Source organism: Petaurus breviceps, unplaced genomic scaffold, assembly GCF_028583685.1.
Source record: "Petaurus breviceps papuanus isolate PSGF00001 unplaced genomic scaffold, PetGlider_PUasm1.0 551, whole genome shotgun sequence".
Taxonomy (NCBI): Eukaryota; Metazoa; Chordata; class Mammalia; order Diprotodontia; family Petauridae; genus Petaurus; species Petaurus breviceps.
This window is the reverse complement of record NW_027186372.1, coordinates 42,969,117-42,990,741: the sequence shown is the minus strand read 5'-3', so window position 1 is coordinate 42,990,741 and position 21,625 is coordinate 42,969,117. Positions and strand designations below refer to the sequence as shown.

Genomic DNA, 21,625 nt, shown 5'->3' with positions numbered 1-21,625 from the left:
AAGGCAAAGATGGACAGATATCAGGGAATGTTCATTAGTCCCATTAAGGGGGTGGGGAGGAACCCAAACAGAAAGAGCTTTGTTTCCTCCCTTTCACCTTAAAATCCTTAGCTCTTCCTGGGAGTTGATACATTAAACCAGTTTCTCTATCCTTTTACAAATAAGGGGAAGATGAGTCAAGGTACTCAAGTTGCCTAGAGTCAGCCCCTTCCACAAGTTTCCTTTTCTGAATGTTCTGGAAGATGTGTGTGGTAGGCTTTTATTGAGAAAAGGATCTGTCAGTTTCCAACCTGAAAGGACCATTTGGTTATAGGATATGGAGGAAGTTTAGTGTCTCCCACCAACAGACAGCGAGACCAACTCAGGGTCTTGTAACACATGGGTTTAAGGTGGGAATAAGCACACTCACTCCCACGTATACATAAACACACCACAGCAGTCCTGGATATATTTAACAATATATATTTATATATATTTCTAGATCAGTACATTCAGTTTTTAAACTTGTTTTTTTCTTCACAAACAGAAGAACTCTTACAATAGTAGACTTTCTAAAATAAATACTATTAAAATAGAGCTTCAAAATAAATATTCTATACAAAGGAACCCTTCTGTGGTAACTTTTTTGTTGCAGGGTGAGAGGGTGAAATGAAGGAGAAAAACAAAGGTAAGGATGGATAAGGTTGGATGGAGACGGGGGACTTGAACAGCTTTTTGTAACACAAAAATCAAACTTTGGGGCAGTGAGAACAGACACCCTAGGCACACAGTTACCGACAGGGAAAAAAAAATGGAAACTCAGGATTTACAGTTTACAGAAGGGGTGTGAAACTGTTTTCAAAAGGACAGGGAACCAAAAGGCTAGCAAGGCTAAAAAATGTTGTGCTAGTTGATTTCCCATGGAGACATTCTGAGGAGCTTTGCTAAGTTGGTGTTAAAAGGGTCACTCTAGCCCTCACTCACCCCTACCCCATCCCAAGCATCATTAGTCAATAGAGCACAGGCCTTGTGAGTCCCAGAACCTGGGTTTCTGTGATGTTCTCTCAGCTTACCAATCTTGGGTAAGCTACTTCAGCTTTATTTGTCTGTTAAATGAGGCTTCAGCCTCTCTGTCCTATCTGTCCCACAAGGTTCTGAGGTTCAAATGCTGTAATGGGGATACGAAGGTATTTTATAAAGCTTATGAAGGTTTCTTATGTCTACCCCTTGGGAAAAAGATGTATGGCACATCTTAATGGGGATGGATATGCTGGATAGCTCATTGAGAAATATTGGGCCTGGGCATGACTACCATCATGGCCTGGATACTTTCCCCCATCTACCTGACTCCTCAAGGTGCCATGGTGGCACTCATTGGGACACCTCCAATTAAAAAAAACAAACAAACACCAAAAAACACAAAACAAAACATATCGTCTGACCTCGGGGGCTAGGATTTATTACCTGCTACAGGATGATCACTGAGTTTCTAAATGGATATATTTGCCCTTCATGAATGACCTCATCTTCCCTTGAGCCTTGGCTCCAGGCAAGGACACGTAGTCTGAGCCAGGTAGAAGTGGGAAGCGGTACCATTAAAAGGAGAGGAAATGGGGCCTTCTTGTCCAATCTCTCAGCCAATGCAAACAGCCAGATGCACGAATTCATATTATCAGGTGGCCCTCTTGCAGGTTCCACATCCAACAAGCTTGTTGCTCCCACAGGGGGAAGACCCCATGCAGAATTAGGCTAAGGAATTGTCTGGAGATCAGAAGTTTAAAAAAAATAAAATGAGCACAAGTTTTTATCTGTTACACTGTGGTAAAGAAGCCACAAATAGTGGAGGCAGAGAAAAATTAAGGGGGTGAGGGAAGAGAGAGCAGAATCCTTTTAGCTCAGGAGGGCTAAAACAAACCAAAGGGAAAAAGAGAAGAAACCCAAAGAAATCAGGGTTTACAAACTATGTACAGTGGAGGTTAAGGGCCCGGAGGCTACTTTGTAAGCAAAGTGTTGGTGTAGAGCATTAGTGTGGGTGTGTGCATGGGTCAATCAATTCTCCACAGAATGGGTGTGCAAGGGGAAATGGCCCTCAAAACGTAGCTAGCCCACCACTCAGTCCAGGTTCCTTGGAGGCAAGTTGAGGCCCGCCAGCACCATCCACTGCCCCATGGATACAAATGGACAACTTGCTAGACAGGCACAGGATGTCTAATCCTCTCCCCAGGAAAACCTTTATCAACATCTCCTTTAGTAGTGACATCTGATACATTCAATTGGTATAAGTGGTTGGCTGTAAATGTGTTTCCCTTCCTACTGTTCCCTCAGATTTGTGCAAGAACATTTATATATATCTATATATATATATACCCATCATAATATGTCTATGGCAAGGATAGCTACATGAACCAGCACCAGAAAATGCAGGTGTGGTAATTCCGTGTTCTGCTTTTACAAGCTAGCAAATATTTATATAAATAAGAAAGTCTAAAACACAAGCCCCTCCTCCCCCCAATCAATAAATACCTATGGTTACAGTTAATTTATTTTAAATCAGATGTTACCACTACTCTTTAAAAAAAAAAAAAGGTCCTTGGAAAGTATCCTACACAGGACTATAGACTGCTTCCCTTGTTCCTTCCTTTAAAAGGGCAATTATTATTCTCCGTGGAACAGATGAGATTCCTTGGAGGACGCTGTCTATGTCTGGCACTGCCTTAACATTGCTGTGCCTACTCCATCTGCCCCCAGCGGCCTTGCCCAGGACACTTTCTCCACTTGACAGGAAACACAACAGATGGGGGAGGACCGAAGAAAGCTACAAGATCAGCTTTTGCATGCAACAAGTACGTACCCATTTCATGTGTGCCCATTCTACTCCCTCTAGCACCTTGAGAGAAAGGGTCACTTCATCTTTGGGGGGCCCATCACTGGCTAGCATTCTTTCCAGAACCTCCTTGGGAAAACTCCCCCCATCTGGGCCTTTCTGGCTCTCCCCCTAGCACTTGCTAACACTAAAATAGACTTTATTTTTTTGTCATCTCTCTATTTACAAAGATATAGACACACTATTGTACATGTGAAGCTATTAAGCTGAGCAGCAGTAGGCAAGAGGAAGAAACCTCACCAAGCTTCAAATGTCATTTGGCCAATGAGAGTGACTGTCTCTCTTCAGAATTAAAAATTCTATGGGTGGGGAAGGGGGAAGGTCAGAGACAGGGATGGGGACAGAGAACAGAGATGACGTTCCTCAGGATGTTCTCTCCCCAAACTGGACCTAGAAAGCAGCACTTGGGGAGAGCAGAGAAGTCTGTCTTTAAAAACCGGTCACCATCTAGTTCACTTATTTTAGCAAAATGTAATAACTGGATATGATGACTAGATTCTCATTGGCAAAAATGACATTTGGTCTCTCCTCCCTCTGCCTGCCCCACCCATATTATTTCCATAAAGAATGTGGACAGAGGTAAAAAAAAAAAAAAGGACCTTTGGTGGGCAGTTAAGTCTGTGACAGCTTATCAGAACTAAGAGAGAATGAATTTTGGAGGCTATAGGTGGGAACATCTCGAAAATATTAGTGATGATGGAGGATAGTGCGGAGAAAGGTATTTGGGAGTTAGTCTAAAACTCACCCTTAATATTGTAACTTGGGGCAGGGAGCAAAACAGGGAGACACCTAACATCCCTGCCCCTTCCCCCGACTTTGTACTTAACCTGCCCTCTTTTTAAAGTGTGGATATAGCATTTTAGTTCTTCACCTTCACCACGACATGGTGACACATTGGGAAAGAGGGGAGAAATTGAGAATCCAGTCCTCTTCTACAGAGGCACCCAAACCACCTAGTTAATGATTCCTGGGGTATTCAGACTCCCAGGCAGCCAGCCCCTATCTGGCAAGGGAGGGACAAAGGGAGGGAAGGAAGGGAGGGAGAAAGGGGGCTGGGAAGGCATTCCAAGCAGCTGCAGTTTCCGGATGTGTGTGTACATCTATGTTCTGTCTTCTGAAAAATCTCAAGTCCATATCACACAACACTCCTCTCCCCCCTCCCTGCTTCTGTTCTAGTTAAACAAAAACCACACAAAAGTTCCAAAACCCTGAATATAGCCCAAAGTGCCTTGTTTGGGAAGGGAAGGAGGGAGGTGACCGATCTGATTCTTCCCAGAATCTGAGGAGGTGGGAGGAAGAGCCAAGGAATATTTAGGACACAGAAGATCTGGCCCCTTTGCAGTCTTCTCTGGCAATGCTGTGGGTCAGGAAGAGACAAAGCCCGAGGTCACAAGGTGTGGTGGGAGGAAAATCAGAAAGGCTTCTCGGGTCTGTTGGTCTTGCTGCTGTCCACTGCTGTCGCTGCCTTGCAGATGACGCTGTTGGTATGTTTGCAGCGGCAGCCCGGCCGGCTCAGGCGGTCATAGCCCCGCTGGGCCAGCTTCACACAGCCAGTAGCTGGCAGGTAGCAGAGGAGGCATGGCAGCACCAGAGACAGGGCCCCCATGAAGGACCAACGAGCACAACAGTTTGAGTGGGAGCAGGAGCAGGGGTGGTCAGCACAGGAGCCTTCATCGTCTTCATTGGTGCAGTGGTAGAAGACCCCCTTCACCAGGCACATGCAGGTGCTGTAATTGACCAGACTCTGGGCTGAACAGAGACATTCTTGGTTACAGATCCAGCAGGAAGGCAAAGTCCGAGGAGAGGCACACTCCTTACATTTGCATTTCCCACAGGCCTCACAGAGCAGGAAGTGTTTGTCCAGCTCTTGGGGGGGTATCCCCTTCAGGTCCAGGGGTTTGCAGTGGATGGCCTTGGGCTGAATGCGTACTGCCCTCGGGGAGGCCTGGTCAGCCACAGGGGGTGGGGCCATGTGGTCCAGGAGCCTCTGGTCTGAGGACGTGCTACTGCTGCTACTGATGGAGCTGGGCCTCCCACTGAAGGAGATCCAGGGGTGGGTGACATCCTGGTCACATCGAGAGAGGCCTGGGGTTGGCTCAGGATACCCTCCCCGGGGCCGCTTAGAGCCAGTCGTTGGGGCCAGGCCAGGATTGTCAATGTAGTCATTTTCTACATGGGTCGTCTTCATCTGGTCAATGGGCAGGATTGTGAGTGGATGCTGAAGCCGGCCATACGGGAGGCGACTGTCCAGCAGGGGCTGGACCATGACTGAGCTTGGGCTGACAGGAATACTATGGGGGATTGGAGGCTCCATAGGGGCCAGAGGTCCAGTACTGCTCTGAGAAATGTGGCTTCTAGGGGTCCTGAAAAAAAGTCAAGAGAGAAGAGAAGAGAGAAATTCATTTTCTTGATTGCCAATATGCTAATTAATTTCCTGATAGACTATACACACACACACACATTTATATTTATATATTTCCTAGGGCTGGTTTGTATAACTTGAGGCACAAAGAACTACTGCCCAAGCAGACGCTTCACTGCGGGGAGGCCCATTAAAAGAGGGTAAAAAAGTCATTTCTGACTTTTCTGCTCAGGGACCCAGAATATCAATATATACATACCACTGTCTATAACAGTAGCACATCCCTTTGCGGCCACCTGACTCCAGAGAAACTTTCGATAAGCTAAAGGAAAATCTAAAGGGGAAAACTAGTGTTACCAATTCCCAAACACAGAGCAGAATAATATTTAGGATAAATAGCATTTACTAGAATAGCTAGCCAGACCTCACTTCAGTTTCTGATTTCACTGGGAGAGTGCAATTTTACATTGGAACAAGGCCAGAGATTCAACTGCAGAGCCTGACACGGAACCCCAGGAAGCAACTAAACTTAAATCAAAGAGCGGAAACAGCTTGGTTCAAATTTAGAAAGTGCACATTGTTTTCTATTAGAAGTGCAATTTCCTCGCCTGCTGACCTTTACTTTTGGAATTCCGCTGTAGATCAATTTAAAGTAGCAGCCGCTTGAGCATGAGTCTCAGAGACCTTTGCCCAAGGGACAGTATTTGGAATCCAAAAGGAAAAAGGAAAAAAATGGCTCAGCCTGGGAAGATTCCATCCCCAAGCTTATGAATTCCAGGGAAAGGGGAGGGTGGAATGAAAAGGAAAAATGTTCCCCCAAATCTCTCTTTGGACCAATGGCATGGAGTTTCCCATAGAATTTTTTTCTTTTTGTTTTTTTGGTGGGGGTAAGGGCTGGGGAGGGAAAAAGGAACCAAGGAAAAGAAGCTGATGTTATTCAAATGCCCAGGAACCATTCCTTGATACATCTACTCATCCTGCCTTAGAAGGTAGTTCTCATTCATTCACCTCAAGAATGTTTGAAAAAGCTCTAGCCTTCCTGGTGGCTGCTATTTTTGACAAGTTATGCCCATTTCTCTGTTCTTCAGGAGAATTGGTCACTTGGATCCGGACATCCTCTGTCTATAAAGAACAATTCCACTCCTTCAAAGGATAAGGCTTTTAGGTTATTTGTTCCCCCCTTCAGATATTTTTACACTGAATACCTTCTCATTAATTCTTAAATAGCAACTGATCCTTCCTTATTCATGAGAAGAGACTGTTCAGAAATATGAAGTCATCTAAAGATCAACTCTTCACTTAAAGAAGGCTTGAATTGAGGGCTCAGACCAGAGACAGAATGTGTTCCATTCTTCCCTAAAGTCATGGAATCACCTCAAAGTGATTAATACCCCATGAAGGAAAAAAAATATTTTTATAAATGAGTGATTAGGAGAAGACAATTCCCCCCGATTATCCATAGTCATGGCCAAAAAGCAATTATTTTGCAGCAGTCAATACTGGACAAATTTTACATTCATATAGAGCATGAATGATCAATTTAGCTTTGATAGTTCTACTTAAAGGGAATGGGATTTCTCTTAGAAAAGAGAGAGGAAATGAAAACTGGAGAGGAAAGATTCAATTCTGTTCAGTAATGAATTTCTCCCCAACCTTGCATTCATGTGAGCCAAAAGACCTCTTTCAAACCAGAGAAATGTTTGTTGAATTGACTATTCCTGGCATGGGGAGCAGTTCTCATCAAAATCCCACTGTGCCCACTTCTATAAGTAACCCAGGCCCCCAGATTACCTTGGAGTTTCTAGATTTTTGCTAGCCAGTGGTTCTATTTCCCCCAAAGTGCTTAGGAAATAAAAGCACTACTGGGGAAATGGTGGAGAAAGGAAGACATTTCCTTTCAAGGGAGTACAGGATGGTGGCCCCACCTGGATCAAGTATATCTATCCACTCCCAGTCTTGCATTCTGCCCTCCACTGGAGCCATAGGCTCTTTCAGAACACATGGCCTCTCAGTCTTTTAGAAAAGATGGCACTTTTCAGCAGAGTGGAACATTTAGCAGTCTGGTACAGAGTCTGGTGCAGAGTCTGGTACAGAGTCTGGTACATGGGGCAGCTAGGTGGCACAGTGAATAGAGCACTGGCCCTGGAGTCAGGAGAACCTGAGTTCAAATCCGGCCTCAGACACTTAACACAAAAACTAGCCATGTGACCTTGGGCAAGTCACTTAACCCCAACTGCCCTCCAAAAAAAAAAAAAAGAAAAACAGAGTCTGGTACAAACTCTAGAACAACAACTTTTAGAGTTGCGAGGGACTTTGGAGATCAAGTCCATGGCTCTCATTTTATAGATGAGAAGAAGGAGGCTCAGAGAACAGTGACTTGAATAGGCAGATGTGAAACTGTCAGCGATGGTCCCCACTAAAGTACTTTCTCAGGTCAATTACAAAAAAGGAATGTTCCTTTATGAACAAATACTTTATTTAGAGGACCTGAATTTCAATCCAAGATTTTCTACCATCTGTGTGACATTGTGCAACTGATATTCTGGGACCATGTCAACCTCCCTGCTCAAAAAGCTTCAGCTGCTCCCTCTGGCCTCGAGGGTAAAATAGAAACTGTCTTTGAAAGTCTTCCATAATCTGGTTCCAACTTATATCTTCAAACCAATTTAGTCTAACTCTCCCTTGTGCACCTTCCATTCCAGACATAATAGCCTATTTGCTGCTCCTGGTACATGGCATCCATCGCCTACCTCTGGCTGTTTTCGAAGGCTGGTTTAATGTTGGTAATGTCCTCTCTCCTCACCTTCACTACTCACTCAGAAGAAAAGGTGCTGAATATATATTTGATGAAATGGAGTTGAATTGGAAATATTTGGCCTCTCTAGGCACCTGTATCTCTAAGTTTCTTTTGAGTTTGAAATGTAGGATCCTAGTTACCTACTGCTAAGTTGAGCCTTGATCTCAAAGACCACAAAACTAGTCCTGAAGAAAAGAAAGGCCAAGAAAATCTGAATGAAAGAAATTATTTCATTCTTCAATCTGCTACCAAACTAAGACTTGGTCCCTTAAAAATTGCTACTTCTACTGAGACCACATTTCTAATTACTATTGTATACCTGGCAAACTCTTGGCCTTTTAGGATAGTGCAACATGCCTTTAAGACTCCAATCCTAGAATCAGAGGGCACTAATTAGATGGGAAATCCTACAAGGGAATCCCCTGGGTAAGCAGCTTTTGCCTCAACAAAGTAACCTGTACAGGAGCTAGTGCCACAAACTCACAGAATGTTGCAGTTAGAAGAGACCTCAGCATTGCATTGAATCTCGACCCCTCATTTTGCAGAGAGGGGATCTAGGCCAGTGAGGAAAAGCCATTTGCCCAAGGTCATGTGTCTAATTGTTCAGTTATTGACAGAGCCTAGGTCTCCCTAACTCCCAGCTCCTTCCATTAACCAGTCATGTAATTCAGCTAGTAGCCTCTTTCCCCAATGGGTTGCAGGTAGAATGTAACATCTGGGATTAAAAGGTAAACTTTGATGCAGGTATCTGTATGCTGTCCTCTAAGACAGAAACTAGCCCCAGCAGAAAATCCTAAACTCTTCTACTGGCAGCATCATTTTCCTTAAGCCTCTTTGTGACCATCTATTCAGCAAGAAGATTCAGACTTCTTTGTTTTTTCTTTCTAATCCCTCAAACTTTCTCATTTGGTGTTTTCCTTCTTCCTGATTACTGTAGCCAAAATAGAGCGAAATTAAAGGAAGCTTTCATTGACTCTGCTTAGGTCACACCATCTGACCGGAGATCACATTTTCTTGAGTAGCTAGTCATTGGAGCTAAATGATATTTCTTTTAAAAAATAAATAAATAAAGCTTCCCTCATCTTGACTAGAAGATCAATCTCCCTACTCACTGTGATACTGCCTTACTGGATAGTCTGAAGCTCAACAAAAGAACTTAAGTGGAGTTTAATAGGTAAATCATTTCCTCTACAAGGAAGGAAGAGATTTATAATATAAAGTGGAGTGTGGGCTTTACTGCATTGGAGTTTCATAAAGAGAGATTGTTTGCCAATTTGATAGATCCTGGACAGATACTCCAAAGCCAATGTAACATTTAGTCAGAGAATCCATCTTGTCAAGTTTTAGATAGCAAGGAAATGGGGCAGCATTAGCTAAGGATACACAAACCGACCATTCAGGAAAACCTCCTTCAGATTTACTTTGAGGGTGGGAAAGGTGGAAATGGCCTCTCAGACTTCCAGAAACTAGAATAATCACATGGTGTGGCTGAATACAGCTTCAATACATTTTATGACCATGAATCCCCAATACTCCTTGTCTACCACCAAGCCCATGGACCACCAAGTAGACTATAAACTCCTTGAGGGTCAGAGACCAAGTTTTATTTATCTTTGTATTTCCCTAAACCCTAGCACAGAACTGTGCACGTATTAAGTGCTCCATATGTTAAATTATGGCCGTACAGTCTGACTCTTTGTAATTCTATTCGGGGTTTTCTTGGCAAAGATGTTGGAGTGGTTTGCTGTTTCCTTCTCCAGCTCACTTTATAGATGAAGAAAACTGAGGCAAACAGTTAAGTGACTTGCCCAGGATCACACTGCTAACAAGTGTCTGAGGCCAGATTTGAACTCAGGAAGATAAGTCTTCCAGACTCCAGGGCCTCAATTCAGTGAGTCACTTAACTGCCCTAAGGCTAGAAGACAACTACCAAAGGAGACCTGTGAAATTTGCAACTCAAGTTAATTAATTGATTAGTAAAGGTGAGGCTTCCTCCCCCTCAGCCACAAATATTGGAAATGCCTAGTTTCCATTTTTGCTTTCTTAAAACTGCATGCCATAAGAGTCTCTTATGAGACTTTTTGCTGTATTAACTCCTGAAGAGCTAATTAGTAAACTCAATCAATCTTAGTGTAAAACATGGTTAGTTTAGCCTTTCAGGTGGTTACCACATAGTAGGGGATACAGGAAAGGGAGAGAGGAATGTGGCAGTGTGTGATGCAAGGGAGCCAGATTCATCCACATTCACAGGATACCTGCTAGGTTTTCCAATATGGGTGCTGGGATGGTGGGGCTTTTAACTAGCCGGGAGAAGGACACAGGCTAGGGTTTTTTCTCCTCGGTAATCTGGGGATATTAGAAGAACCTGTCCAATTTTTAAATAGACTCACTGAATCAGTTATTTCTCCCAAACTACAAAAGAGTGAATAAATTTCTTTAATGGTCCTACATTAAATTATCCCGAAGACTTCTAAAAGAGGAAAACTTTCCTAGGACATCCTCAGCCTTTACAGGAGGTGAAACCCAGACTAAACCGATGGGATTATGAAATCCTAGATTTAGAGCAGCAGTGGGCTTTAGAAATCATTGAATTAAACCCTCTCACTTTTCAGATGAGGAAACTGAGGCCTGGCAATGTCAAGTGACTTAATCTCAACAATTAACTTAAGCGACAAGGTCATAATCAGCTAGCTATTAACTAGCTGAGCAGGGACCCAAACCTCTGACCCCAAATCTGATGCCCTTTCCATTTTCAAAGCATGGGGCTACACTCCATTGGAAGACACAGTTCAAGGCAACATTATATCCAGTTCAACCAAGCCAGATCTTAACTTTATTTTCCAAATCTAAAGGACTGAGTGGTCCCGTCCTAACTTTTGGGAAAAAGAGAAATGAACATCAGAGCTGAGAATGAGAGTTGCTGAATGTTTAGAACTCAAAGGAATTTGGGATACCCCTTCCTTTCAAAGATGCCCTGGGAGGCTAAGTGACTTGTGTCTAGTGAGGCAGCTGCTTAGGAACAGAGCCTGAGACTCTTTCATTGTTCTACATTCAGTTACTATGTAGACTTCTAAGAGGCAAAAACTTTCCTATGGCATCCTCAGTCTTAGAGGGAAGTGAAACCTAGATTAAGCAGATGGGATAATAGGATCGTAAGTTTAGAGCTACAATGGGCCAGAGAAATCATCAGATTTAACCCCCCTATTTTACAGATGAGGAAACTGAGGCTTAGCAATGTCAAGTGACAATGTTCTCTTTTTCCCTCCTCCAAGTCCTCTTTCCACCAGACAAGGGAGAAAGAGTGTTGGATGATAGGGGTAGAAGACCCAGGTTCAAATCCGGACTTTACCAGCTACCAGGTGACCTAGAGCAAGTCATTTAATAAATATTAATAATAAGAGTTAACATCTATATAGTGATTTAAAGTTATCCAGGCACTTTTTATTTATTAGAGACAGTAGGTGGTAGTACAGTAGATAAAACTGGATTTGGGGTAAAAATCCTGCCTGAAATACTTCCGATCCTGGGTAAGTCACAACTGCTCTGAACCTCAATTTTCCTTATGGTAAAATGGGAATAATAGTCTCTACCTCCCAGAGTTGTGAGGACAGAATGAGATGACAAATATAAAATGCTTGCCAAAATCTTGCAGTATTATATAAATGCTAGGGCTATTATCATCACCTTCTCATCTGATCTTCCTGATGATCCTGTGAGGCAGATGCTAGAAATACCATTTTATAGATGAAGAAACTGAGGCTAGCTAGCAAGGCATACAGGAGGGGCCCCAAGGCAGCATTGACTTACATGGTCCAGACGCCTGGGTTGACTGGTCCCTTGCCTATGCTACCTAGTTGCCTAGTTTTATCTTTAAGATGAAGGGTGTGGATTAGATGACCTCTGCTATTCTTTCCAACTCTAAATCGAAGATGCTTTGTTCTGTATGGAGTGGAAAATTGGATTACTCTGCTATAACTGAGAAAGAAGCCACTTGAGTCTGTAGGTAATAAGTTTCTTGTCACTGGAGATCTTCAAGTGGAGGATGGATGACCTCTTGTTAGGGGATATTTAAAGGGTTATCCAGCCTCTGGTAGGCATTGAGCTAGACACCCCCTACTAAGTACATAAACCATGGACTTTCCTCCCTCCCACCCACAAAGAAGAGTCACCTATTAGAAGACATAAACTGGGAATCACAAGAAATTTTTTTTCAATAGCCAATTGTGCCATAGGAGGAGTGGAAGACCATCCCCTTCCCAATTCAATTCAAATTCACCTGGGCTTTCATCAATTGAAAGAATGACAAAGTTCTGAAATGCACATTGCCCAGCAAAGAAGCAGAAGGACTTCAAGTGTGTTATTTGAATGGGTTCTTAATATATAAAACTGTAATCTGCTCATCAATTTCAAGTTTTATTATGCCAGCCCTGAAGGTTATTTTCTTAAGATTTATTTGATTCAAACATATATTAAACACATAATATATGCAGGGCAACACTAGCCTAAGCTAGGGGCTGGGAGGTTTAGTGTCTTCTTCCAGTCAAGAGCAAAGACTCATCCTTTAGACAAGAGGATGAGGGAGAAACCTAAAGAATTTTCTCCATTTTTACCTCTCATTCCAGTAAGAAACAGATGATCAGAATACCACTGAGACAGGAATATCATATGACTAAAAGGTAGAAAGCCAATTCCCGGGGGTGGTCCAAGGAAGATCAACCTAGACCAGAGCTTCTCCAACAATGAGAACTGAGAATTCCCTTTAAAACTGGACTTCCAGAACTACCTATTCTGGTCTGCTTCCCCACTGTCCCTGTGAGCCTGTATGCCAAACCAAAATATGTGTAGTGTGGACCCATGATTTCCTCCTGGTAGGGATTCCCCTCTCTGTTGCCTAACAGCAAACTCAATTGGGAACCTACTTATAGAGTTGCCTGGAATACTGGGAGGTTGACTGACTTGTCCAATGTTTCAGGGCTGTGTCAGAGACAGGACTTGAATCTAGGGCTTCCTGACACCAAAGTCAGACAGCCTTCCTTCCCTTGCTTTTCACAGAAATCATATTTTATACCTCCTAATGTCTTCTATCAATGGGAACAGCTACATAATGACTACATAATGAGGGTATCTTAAGTTTCTTCATTTATTTCTACTTTCTCTTGCCCTGCTCTTCCTCTGCCCTGCTGGAGTACATAGTTCACCCTGAGGTCCCAGAGCTACCATGAAACAAACCCCTTCTCTTATAGAATGATCTTCTTTAGAAGCAGTTCTGGGGAATAAGAATTCCCCAGTGCTCCCCAGAGGGTTGGCAGAATCCCTTTTCGCCTCTAAGGAGTAACAGTCTCCCCATTTTGCAGATGGGGAAATTAAGACCTAAAAGTTAAGGGTCTGCCAGCATGTAAAGTGCTCTGTCTTCTTCCCAAGTCAGTACTAAGGAGTAATAAATCGATCCCATCATTTCCTACTTCTGTACTTCACTAGATGCTTGTCCTAAATCAATGACAAGTAGATTGAGCTATAAGAGAGGCTCTGGATAGCTTCCTGAGCAACCTCCATTGGTTTGGTAAGAATAATAATAGCTAACACTATATAACCAGTTAAGGTTTACAAAGTGCTTTATATGTATCATTTTCCACTTAGGTCAGAACTCCTCCTCTAAAAGATAGATCTATACCAGATCATCAAAGTGATTATTTATGAGATTTAATTCCCCCTCACAAGACATACTACCAAGAGCCACCCCTCCTCACCCAGATCAGTACCCCCAATTTTTTCCCTCCCTCTTCACTGGGGATCAACCTTCTCAGTGTGCCCATGGGATTCAAAGCCAAGGTGCTCTGAAGCCAAACTACTGGCCAGCTCAGCAGAGAACCCACAAAGAGGTTGCCACTTGCTGCTTGCTCAGATGGGGAGAGGAACCCAGACCCAAGGGCAATAAATCTCCCTTGAGTAACAGTGATCAGGAGAAAAAGCAATGAAGGCAACCTTCAGATGCAGACACTGGACAGACAGCTTTAGGTTCTACATTATCATTCAATCAATTAATTAATTAATAAGCATTTATTATTACTATGTGCCAGGCCCAGTATTAGTTGGGGGGTTACAGACAATGTAATGATGCCTGCCCTCAAGGAGTTGACATTAATTCAAGAAAAGTTCACCTTCCTGGGTAGGAGTTGGCATAAACAATGGAATGGCATTTTTTATTTATCATTCATTAAAATCAAGTGAATCTCTTAGTATAAACAACGATAAAAATCTAGTGGAGTGGTGTTAAAATAAAAAGGAACCTAAATTCAGCTGTGAGAAATGCTATAGATTTGCTTCTTGGGCAGCTATACCAGGAGGACGGTGCAATCAAAAGGAAAGTCTTAGCATCTCAAATACTAGCTTCTACAGTTTCCTTCAAGTCAGCTAGGATTAAAAGACTATATTATCAATTGATTTTAAATACAGAGAGGCAGTGAGGTACAGTACTAGCTCTGGAGTCAAAAGGACCTGGGTTCAAATCCCACCTCTGACCCTTCCCTACATGTGATCTTGGACAAATCACTTAAAACTCCCTGAGTCTCATTTCCTCCTCTGTAAAATGAGAGGGTTCCGGTGGATGGTTTCTGAGGTCCTTTCCAGCTCTAGATATTTGATTCTTTAATATTTAATAACTGTGACCATGGGCAAGTCACTTAATTTCTCAGTCACAGTTTTCCCATCTGTACAATGGAGATAAAAGTACTTGTGCCATCTACTTTGAAGGGTTATTGTAAAGCTCACTTGATATGGGCATAAAGTGCTTAAAACACAAGTGTCACTTATTATTATTATTACTTATGCCACTCCTTCCCCCCCCCCCCCCCCCCCAGCCTTTTTACTTATCTCTGGAGATGCTACAATTTCACATGGGGAAAACTGAACAGAGAAAAGACTAGGTCAGTGCCATCTGAAAGGGAGAATAACACTAGAGTTTATCAATTAATTTGGTAAGGGAAGAACTGGGTTTCTTACAAAAGACGCCCCCTAAAAATAATATTGGTAGGATAGGCAGGGTAAAATTTCCAAATCTAGTACCAAAAAGATCATCCTCCTGGACCCTCTCATGGTGGCTCAGCTTCAGTAATGTTCTGCTCTGTATGGTCAAAGGGGAAAAATGCCTTATGACTCTTGGAAATGGATTAAACTCTCTAGGGGGTTGGGAAAGAAAGGAAATGCTACTTCCCATTAGACACTTCTAAATATTCTCTCTACGCTTTTCCCTGGAGAGTCAACCGGCAATCCTCCCTCTCTTTACCCTCTGCCTAAACCCCCCCCCCAAAAAAAAAAACCAAAACAAACAAACAAACAAAAAAAAACCTGAGAACTCCGGATGTTTGATGCTCTACTTGGGTGAAGATCTAGAGAACTCTAAATATTGTGAAATCTACTGCTGCAACGCTGGAGAAGGCCTTCAGTCCCTATCATCTTATCAGAGGTTGATAACCCAACATTTCACAACTGATCCAGCAATTCCATATCCTTTCTACTAGCTAGCCTTTAATTTGCTGTTAATCTAGTAGAAGAAAGGTGAGAAGATCCTTAACTAACCCCCAGGGCCCAGGCACCGGGATGGGGGTGGGGGTGGGGGAAGAATGTCTCACAGCTTTCTAAAAACCAGCTTCACATTTCTTAACAATACTTCAGGACTCCTTTTTAACATCACCTGTCTGCCCCTGCTGAACACGAAGTAAAGCTTCCAGAAAAGCATGAAATATGTCATCAGCGCTCTACCCGTCGAAAATCTCAATTCCCAGGCATGGGTGGGAGTGGAGAATTCATGGGAGATCTGGTGCATTAGATTGCGGCTCCCTGGTTTAACTCAAGCCATCTACGAAAACATGGATTCCCCCCAAATCAGCCGTGATATAGGTGAACTGGAAGCAGCCCTTCCATGTCCTGTATTTCTTTCTCTTCAACTCACCTCAAACGAGATTGGGGCACGTCCAACCAAGCTCTCTCTCGCCTCTCCTCAACACCTGGGCCAGGAAAAGCAACAATTTTCTTCTCCTCAAGATCTTTCTCCTCACCTCCCTCCCCACCCCTTCCCAAGCTAAAAAGAATTGAGAAATCTCTTGCACAACAGAAGCTACTGTCTAAATGCTTTTTGATGGTCGGCATGGGAAAGAAGAGGAGACATGGAAACCCCTTCCCTAGTGATGCGGCCGGGATTTCTCTATGGGCTAGAACTGCCTATGCCAGTCCCCTGAGCTTCACCTCCAAGCCCTTCCCTGAGTTTCCCATTTCCTGGTCGACTATGAATTTTCAGAATGTAAGGTCTCTATCCCTTTCTTTCCCCGGTGACGTCAAGACTGGTACCACCAAGAAAGCAGGAGAAAAAAAAAAAGCCTTATCTTTGCTACGCATGCAACCGTTTCCTCTCTGGATTTCTTCATCTCGGCATTATATAAACCCACTTCCCTCTCCAACCTCTTTACAACATTGCCCCCCCCCCTCCACCCCTCAAAACCCAAAGGGAATCCCAGGGGTAAAGCAAGGAGACCAGGGTCTAGAGAAGGGTGGGGATGGGGCCCGAGGAAACCGGAGCCCTGCACAGCCCCAAGGAAAAAAAAGGCGACTGCGAAACAGTTGCACAGAATAAAATGCTAAGGAGCAAAGGTCAAACAGTAAAGATCTTACACGCCGAGGAGCCGAGATCAAAAGTGCCCCAGGAGGGAGACACCTTGGGAGCCCTAAGCTCCGACGAGACCCACCCAGGAGGAAGGAAAGGGATCACATCAGGGATCCTGAGGAGAAGGGGAAAAATCTACGTCGAGTGCTTAGGCCACTGCAGTTGGGGAAGGAAAGTTAGGGCGAAGCGGTCCCCTTCGGCAAAGGGCGACGGGGCGGGCGAGCAGACTTATCTACAGGGCGCCCCCAGAGCCCCGGGAGGCGGCTCCTTTGCCCCTGCCCGGCTAGGGGCAGATGCTCGCTCCCCGCGTCCGAGGCGGGTGAATTCAGGGAGAAGGTAAGCGGGGAAGCCAGAGGAGGAGTTGTAGGGACTCGGAGATCCTAACGCAGAGTAAAGGCTGGAAATGCTCCCGTCTGAAACAGCGCATCCCGTTGCTGGGATCGCCCAGAGCCCAGTGACGGGCTTGTATGAGAGACTGCGGGACCCGGAGTTCCTCGCAGCTGCTTCGCTGCCGTCTGCGGAGGCGCAGGGACAGAAAAGTTTATAGGGACATGCACCAAAAAGGGAGCAACGTTTGCCCCTTTTGGAGGAAGGAAACGGCCTTCAAGATCAAATTTACTGGAGGAAGAAGTGGGATCTAAGATCCTTAAATCATCTACTTACTTTAAGTAATCCAGTCAGGAGCATTTCTCCATAGGTACTTAATCCTAAATTCCAAATAAGTCAGTGGCTGTCCCTGCAAACCCCAGCCAGATGAAACAGCATTGATCCCGGCGACCTGAAACGCCTGCACAGCGCTGTCAGCCTTCCCCGCTCCGCCTTGGTGTTGCAACTACTGCCTGGGAAAATGGCTTTTTTATGAATGGGAGGGAAGGGGGCCTCTCTGCGCATGCGCGCCGTCCCCAATTCTATGAATGGGTGGGCACAAGAGACCCTCTAGGCGCATGCGCTGCTTCCTTACACTCCCCCCTCCCCCCTTTTTTATGAATGGGGGGCCGGAAAGGAACTTAACCCATCGTTGCTGGGGGCTGTCGCTCCTTACCGGGCAGTCGCGCCTTACAAAGAGGAATGATTGTTGGTTTTTTTTTTTTTTTTTAATGAATGGAGGGCGGCGGCAAGCAGCAGCTGCAGCTGGATCAGCTGCGCGTGCTGTACCCCACCCGGTCTGGGAAAGAAGGTAAAGAAAGCCTTCACGCCGCGGGCCTGTCCAGTATGTGTGCGTGTTTGTCGGGGAGGCGATGCGGCCTCAGTTGTTGGGCCCGGGAGCTGAAAGGGTTCGGGGAGTTGGGGAGGTGAATGCACACTGAAATCCATATGGGTATATCCACCCGGCCGCGACGGCCCCAGACAGCACAGGCTGGTGGGAGAGTAGGAGCCGGGGTGGAGGGAGGGTACGGCCCAGCAGCCCACTGGTCTACTGCGGAGACAGTGCGGATTAGATCTTCCTATTTCGAGCCCCTCGGACAGACTAAGCTATACCTGAATCCTAGAAACTCTTGTTGGAGACGTGCTTAAACCTCATCCCTATGTCCATATCTGCAGTGGGGACCGCCCTAGGTTCCTCGGGTGTGTTCAGTGGTGGGGAAGGAGATGCTTTGGCCTCTAGCTACTGAGCAGTACAGAGGCTGAGGGAGGAAGATGTAGGGATTGCGTTTCCTTCACTCCCGGGGTGATCTAGAGAGGCCTTCCTCCTTTGATCTGAGGTTTCTCCTCATTCTCAGTGAAATTACCGCAGCAACTTTCAAGTCCCTGTGGATCATATCCCTAAGCATCCCTTCCCCACCCTCCTCCACCAGCCCCAGTAGGGTTCCCCACCCTGCAGCTATCTTTTGAGAACCTATAAGTACAGGGCTGGGGTTGGGGAAGGGGGGGGGGGAGGATTCCCGTAGGCTACGGTGAAGGGTGGTGGTGGTAGGGGTTCCCTGAGTGGGGCTGGCTGCTCTTCCCTGCTCTGGGTGCGGCTCCCAGATGCTGCAGTGATGGCGACCAGATCAAATAACAAACAGGACACTTAGAATTCCTTTTTCTACCTTTTAAGTCCGTGTGATTGTCAGAGATAAACCTTAGGTAGAGTTGGAGAAATGGGGGCCACCACGACAGATATGGTCAGATTTAATCGTCCCCTTCCCTCTTTTTTTTTTTTTTTTTAAATCTGACATCTCTAAGGCCTAGCTCACACAGATTGTGGGCAGTCTCTGGTGCAGTAAGAGAGATCGATATGGCATTTACTGGTGGCCTTTCAAGATAGATTGAATTTTAGAGTAAGGTAAAAAGATCAATGACCTAGGATTAGGGAAATTTAGGATCATAAAATCTAAAGCTGTAAAGGTCCTTAGAGTTCATATAGGCCATTCTCTTTACTTGTACAGATTGGAAAATGGAGGCTTAGAGAGGTTGATTTGAGAAGGTCATACAGGAAGTAATAATAGCAAAGCCAGGTTTTGAAATCAGGTCCACCAATTCCAAGTGCAGTGGTCTTTCCACTACTTAGAAGGCCTGCCTAACAAGGATCTGGTGCTCTGGTCAGTAGAAGGCAGGAAAAGAAACTGAAAAGGACTCGTTAATATCAGGCCACCCACAAACAAAGCAGAGATAGCCTTGGCTCTCTGAACCAATTTTTTTTTTTAATAGTCAGAGATCCTCTCCTTCCTCGGTAGACATATACGTTACCAGGAGATATTGTGTATATATCCCAGAAAGACTCAGAAAGAATTGACATTAAAAAAAAGAACCACCCAAATACAGTCTTTTTCTCCCCCAAACTGGTTGCCATAGGTAGACAGTTCTTTAGTGTTTGCAGTCTAACTTGATTTGAGGTAAAACCTAGTCATTGGAGCTAGAAAGGAATTCAAGTTTATGTGGTCTGATTCCCTATAGTTGGGTAGTAGGAACTAAACATTAAAATAAAGGAAATAGAATCAACCATTTAAATCAACCAATTAACATGTCATCTGAAAACAGATGCTTTACACCCAATTCCTGTCCTTCCCAAATTTCCCATCTTTTTACTCTTTTTCTTTTTTGTCTATTACAACCAGAGACAAAACCTCCCTCCAGTTCTCCTTTTCTAAATAGGGACTAGTCTCTGCTCCCTTCCTCTCAGAAGCTCCCCTTCTGTTCCTTTTGCTTGCCCACCTGCTCTTCTAAAGACCCTGACTTCTTAGACCAAAAAGGGCCCTGGCTCCCCAGGGGGTCTTTGTCTTTCCATCAAGGCCAAGCCCTTTTCCTCAGCCTAATGAGCCTTCAATCTCTGCTCAGTGATGCTATCCCACGCTGGAAACAGCTACTTCCCAGGTATTACAAACAGCCATGTTATTTCAGTATTTTTAACAAAGGAAGGAGGAGCAATTAATTTTCCAGCAGGTGGTTAACCCAGTTGTTCTTGCTTACACAATGAGAAGGTTAAACATAAATAAAATCATTCTGGAGCATTTCAGAAAAATGAGGTGAGAAGGATAGTCTGCAGAGTCTTCCTGATAGAGTTTCCTCTATCAAAGCCATTAGCAAAGGGACAGAGATGATTCCATTTCCTGGTCCTTTCTCAGCTTTCCTGTAGGAGGATGAGGGAAGCTTATATTGCCTGCCCTCTGCAGTGCTAAGGATGAAGGAGAACATATTTCTGAGCAATGAATCCAGCAGATAGAGGCACAAAACTGGGCTGGTGGTGAGGGTTAAAGGTATAATACTGTGAGTAGGGGCATTTTTGAAATCACTGACTCTTGGACTAATTTAGACAATTATACGGATAGAATATTATAAAGCTAGACGATATTTGGCAAGTTAAATTTTAACAAATCTTCTGAATTTGGCACCTGTTTACATGCTTTTGATTATATTTGTGGCATGGATTGTTTCCTGCCTACTCAGAGTAATTGAGAGATTTTATTTGGTCTATGATTCTGATTCAATTAAATTAAAATAAGGCAGGTTACTGTTTGCTCCATCTCTTCAGCCCAAGACTGAAGACTCCTCACTCTCTGTATGCTTCTGAGGTAGAGAATCTGGACCAATGATAGTTGATAGTGAGAAGGAAAAGAGAAAAATTAAGATATGTTGACCTTTGGTCACTGTATTCCCAGCACATATTATAGTTCCTGTCGAATGGTCAGTGCTCAATAAATTCTTGTTTAACTCTACTTGAAATTGCTTGAGAATGTCCCCATTGTAAATCACACATGAACAGCATTGTCCCTTTTCTTTTTCTTAGACTTGGATGTGGTTTTCAGGAAATGAGTGCTATAGGGTTGGGACTGGAAGCTTGTCAGAGCTAGAGTGCCAAGTCTCCTTCCTTGCTTCCTTCCTCCCTTCCTCCCTCCCTTCCTTCCTCCCTTCCTCCCTCCCTTCCTTCCTTCCTTCCTTCCTTCCTTCCTTCCTTCCTTCCTTCCTTCCTTCCTTCCTTCCCTCGATTGGTTAAGGTGGAGATGGAGAAGCATCCCATTTTACCTGCTTCCCAATTATGTCTGCTCCCCTTCCTGGCCATGCTACTCATAATAAATGTATTCACGCTAAACAATAAGCTGACCATTATTTAAACTGAGCAAAGTGCTTTATATTCATCTTCTTGTTTGGGCCTCACAGCAACACTGAAATGAATACTACAGGTATTGTCATACCCATTTTAATCTGAGAAAACTGAGGTTCAGAGTGGTTGTTATCTTGTCCAGGGTTGCTCAGTCTCAGAAGCGTTATTTGACCCCTGCCTCCTCTCTGAGCACTGGAACTTCTCTCCCCTCAACTATCATCTTTGGCATTTGGTAACACATAGGTTTCTAGCCTCACTCAAGGACAACCCCAGAGAATGTAACTACCCGTGTTTCCCTGATAATAAGACACTGTCTTATTATTTTTTTGGACAGAAAAACACCAGAGGGCTTATTTTCAGGGGAGGGCTTATTTTAATGAACATTGACAGCAATTTTAATAAACAGGTAAATGTGAACAAAAAAA

At 44.2% G+C, this 21,625-nt stretch overlaps 1 protein-coding gene across 2 annotated transcripts; it reads right to left on the bottom strand.

Moving 5' to 3' along the window:
* Nucleotides 1-446: 446 nt before the first annotated feature.
* SPRY4 (sprouty RTK signaling antagonist 4) lies at nucleotides 447-17,561 on the bottom strand. Of its 2 annotated transcripts, XM_069102701.1 has the most exons (3): nucleotides 17,342-17,561; nucleotides 15,971-16,025; nucleotides 447-5,226 (listed from the first exon to the last, which is right to left on the bottom strand). In XM_069102701.1, exon 3 carries the CDS (start codon nucleotides 5,175-5,177, stop codon nucleotides 4,275-4,277), a length of 903 nt encoding a protein of 300 aa, XP_068958802.1. In that variant the 5' UTR covers nucleotides 5,178-5,226; nucleotides 15,971-16,025; nucleotides 17,342-17,561; the 3' UTR covers nucleotides 447-4,274. The 2 variants fall into 2 exon arrangements, with proteins under 2 accessions (XP_068958802.1, XP_068958801.1); XM_069102700.1 differs by lacking the exon at nucleotides 15,971-16,025 and having other exon boundaries at nucleotides 17,342-17,557.
* Between the last annotated feature and the right edge of the window lie 4,064 nt (nucleotides 17,562-21,625).

Coding starts and splice junctions, on each gene's coding strand:
- SPRY4 (XM_069102701.1), bottom strand. CDS start 5,177: ATGGAGCCTCCAATCCCCCATAGTATTCCTGTCAGCCCAAGCTCAGTC.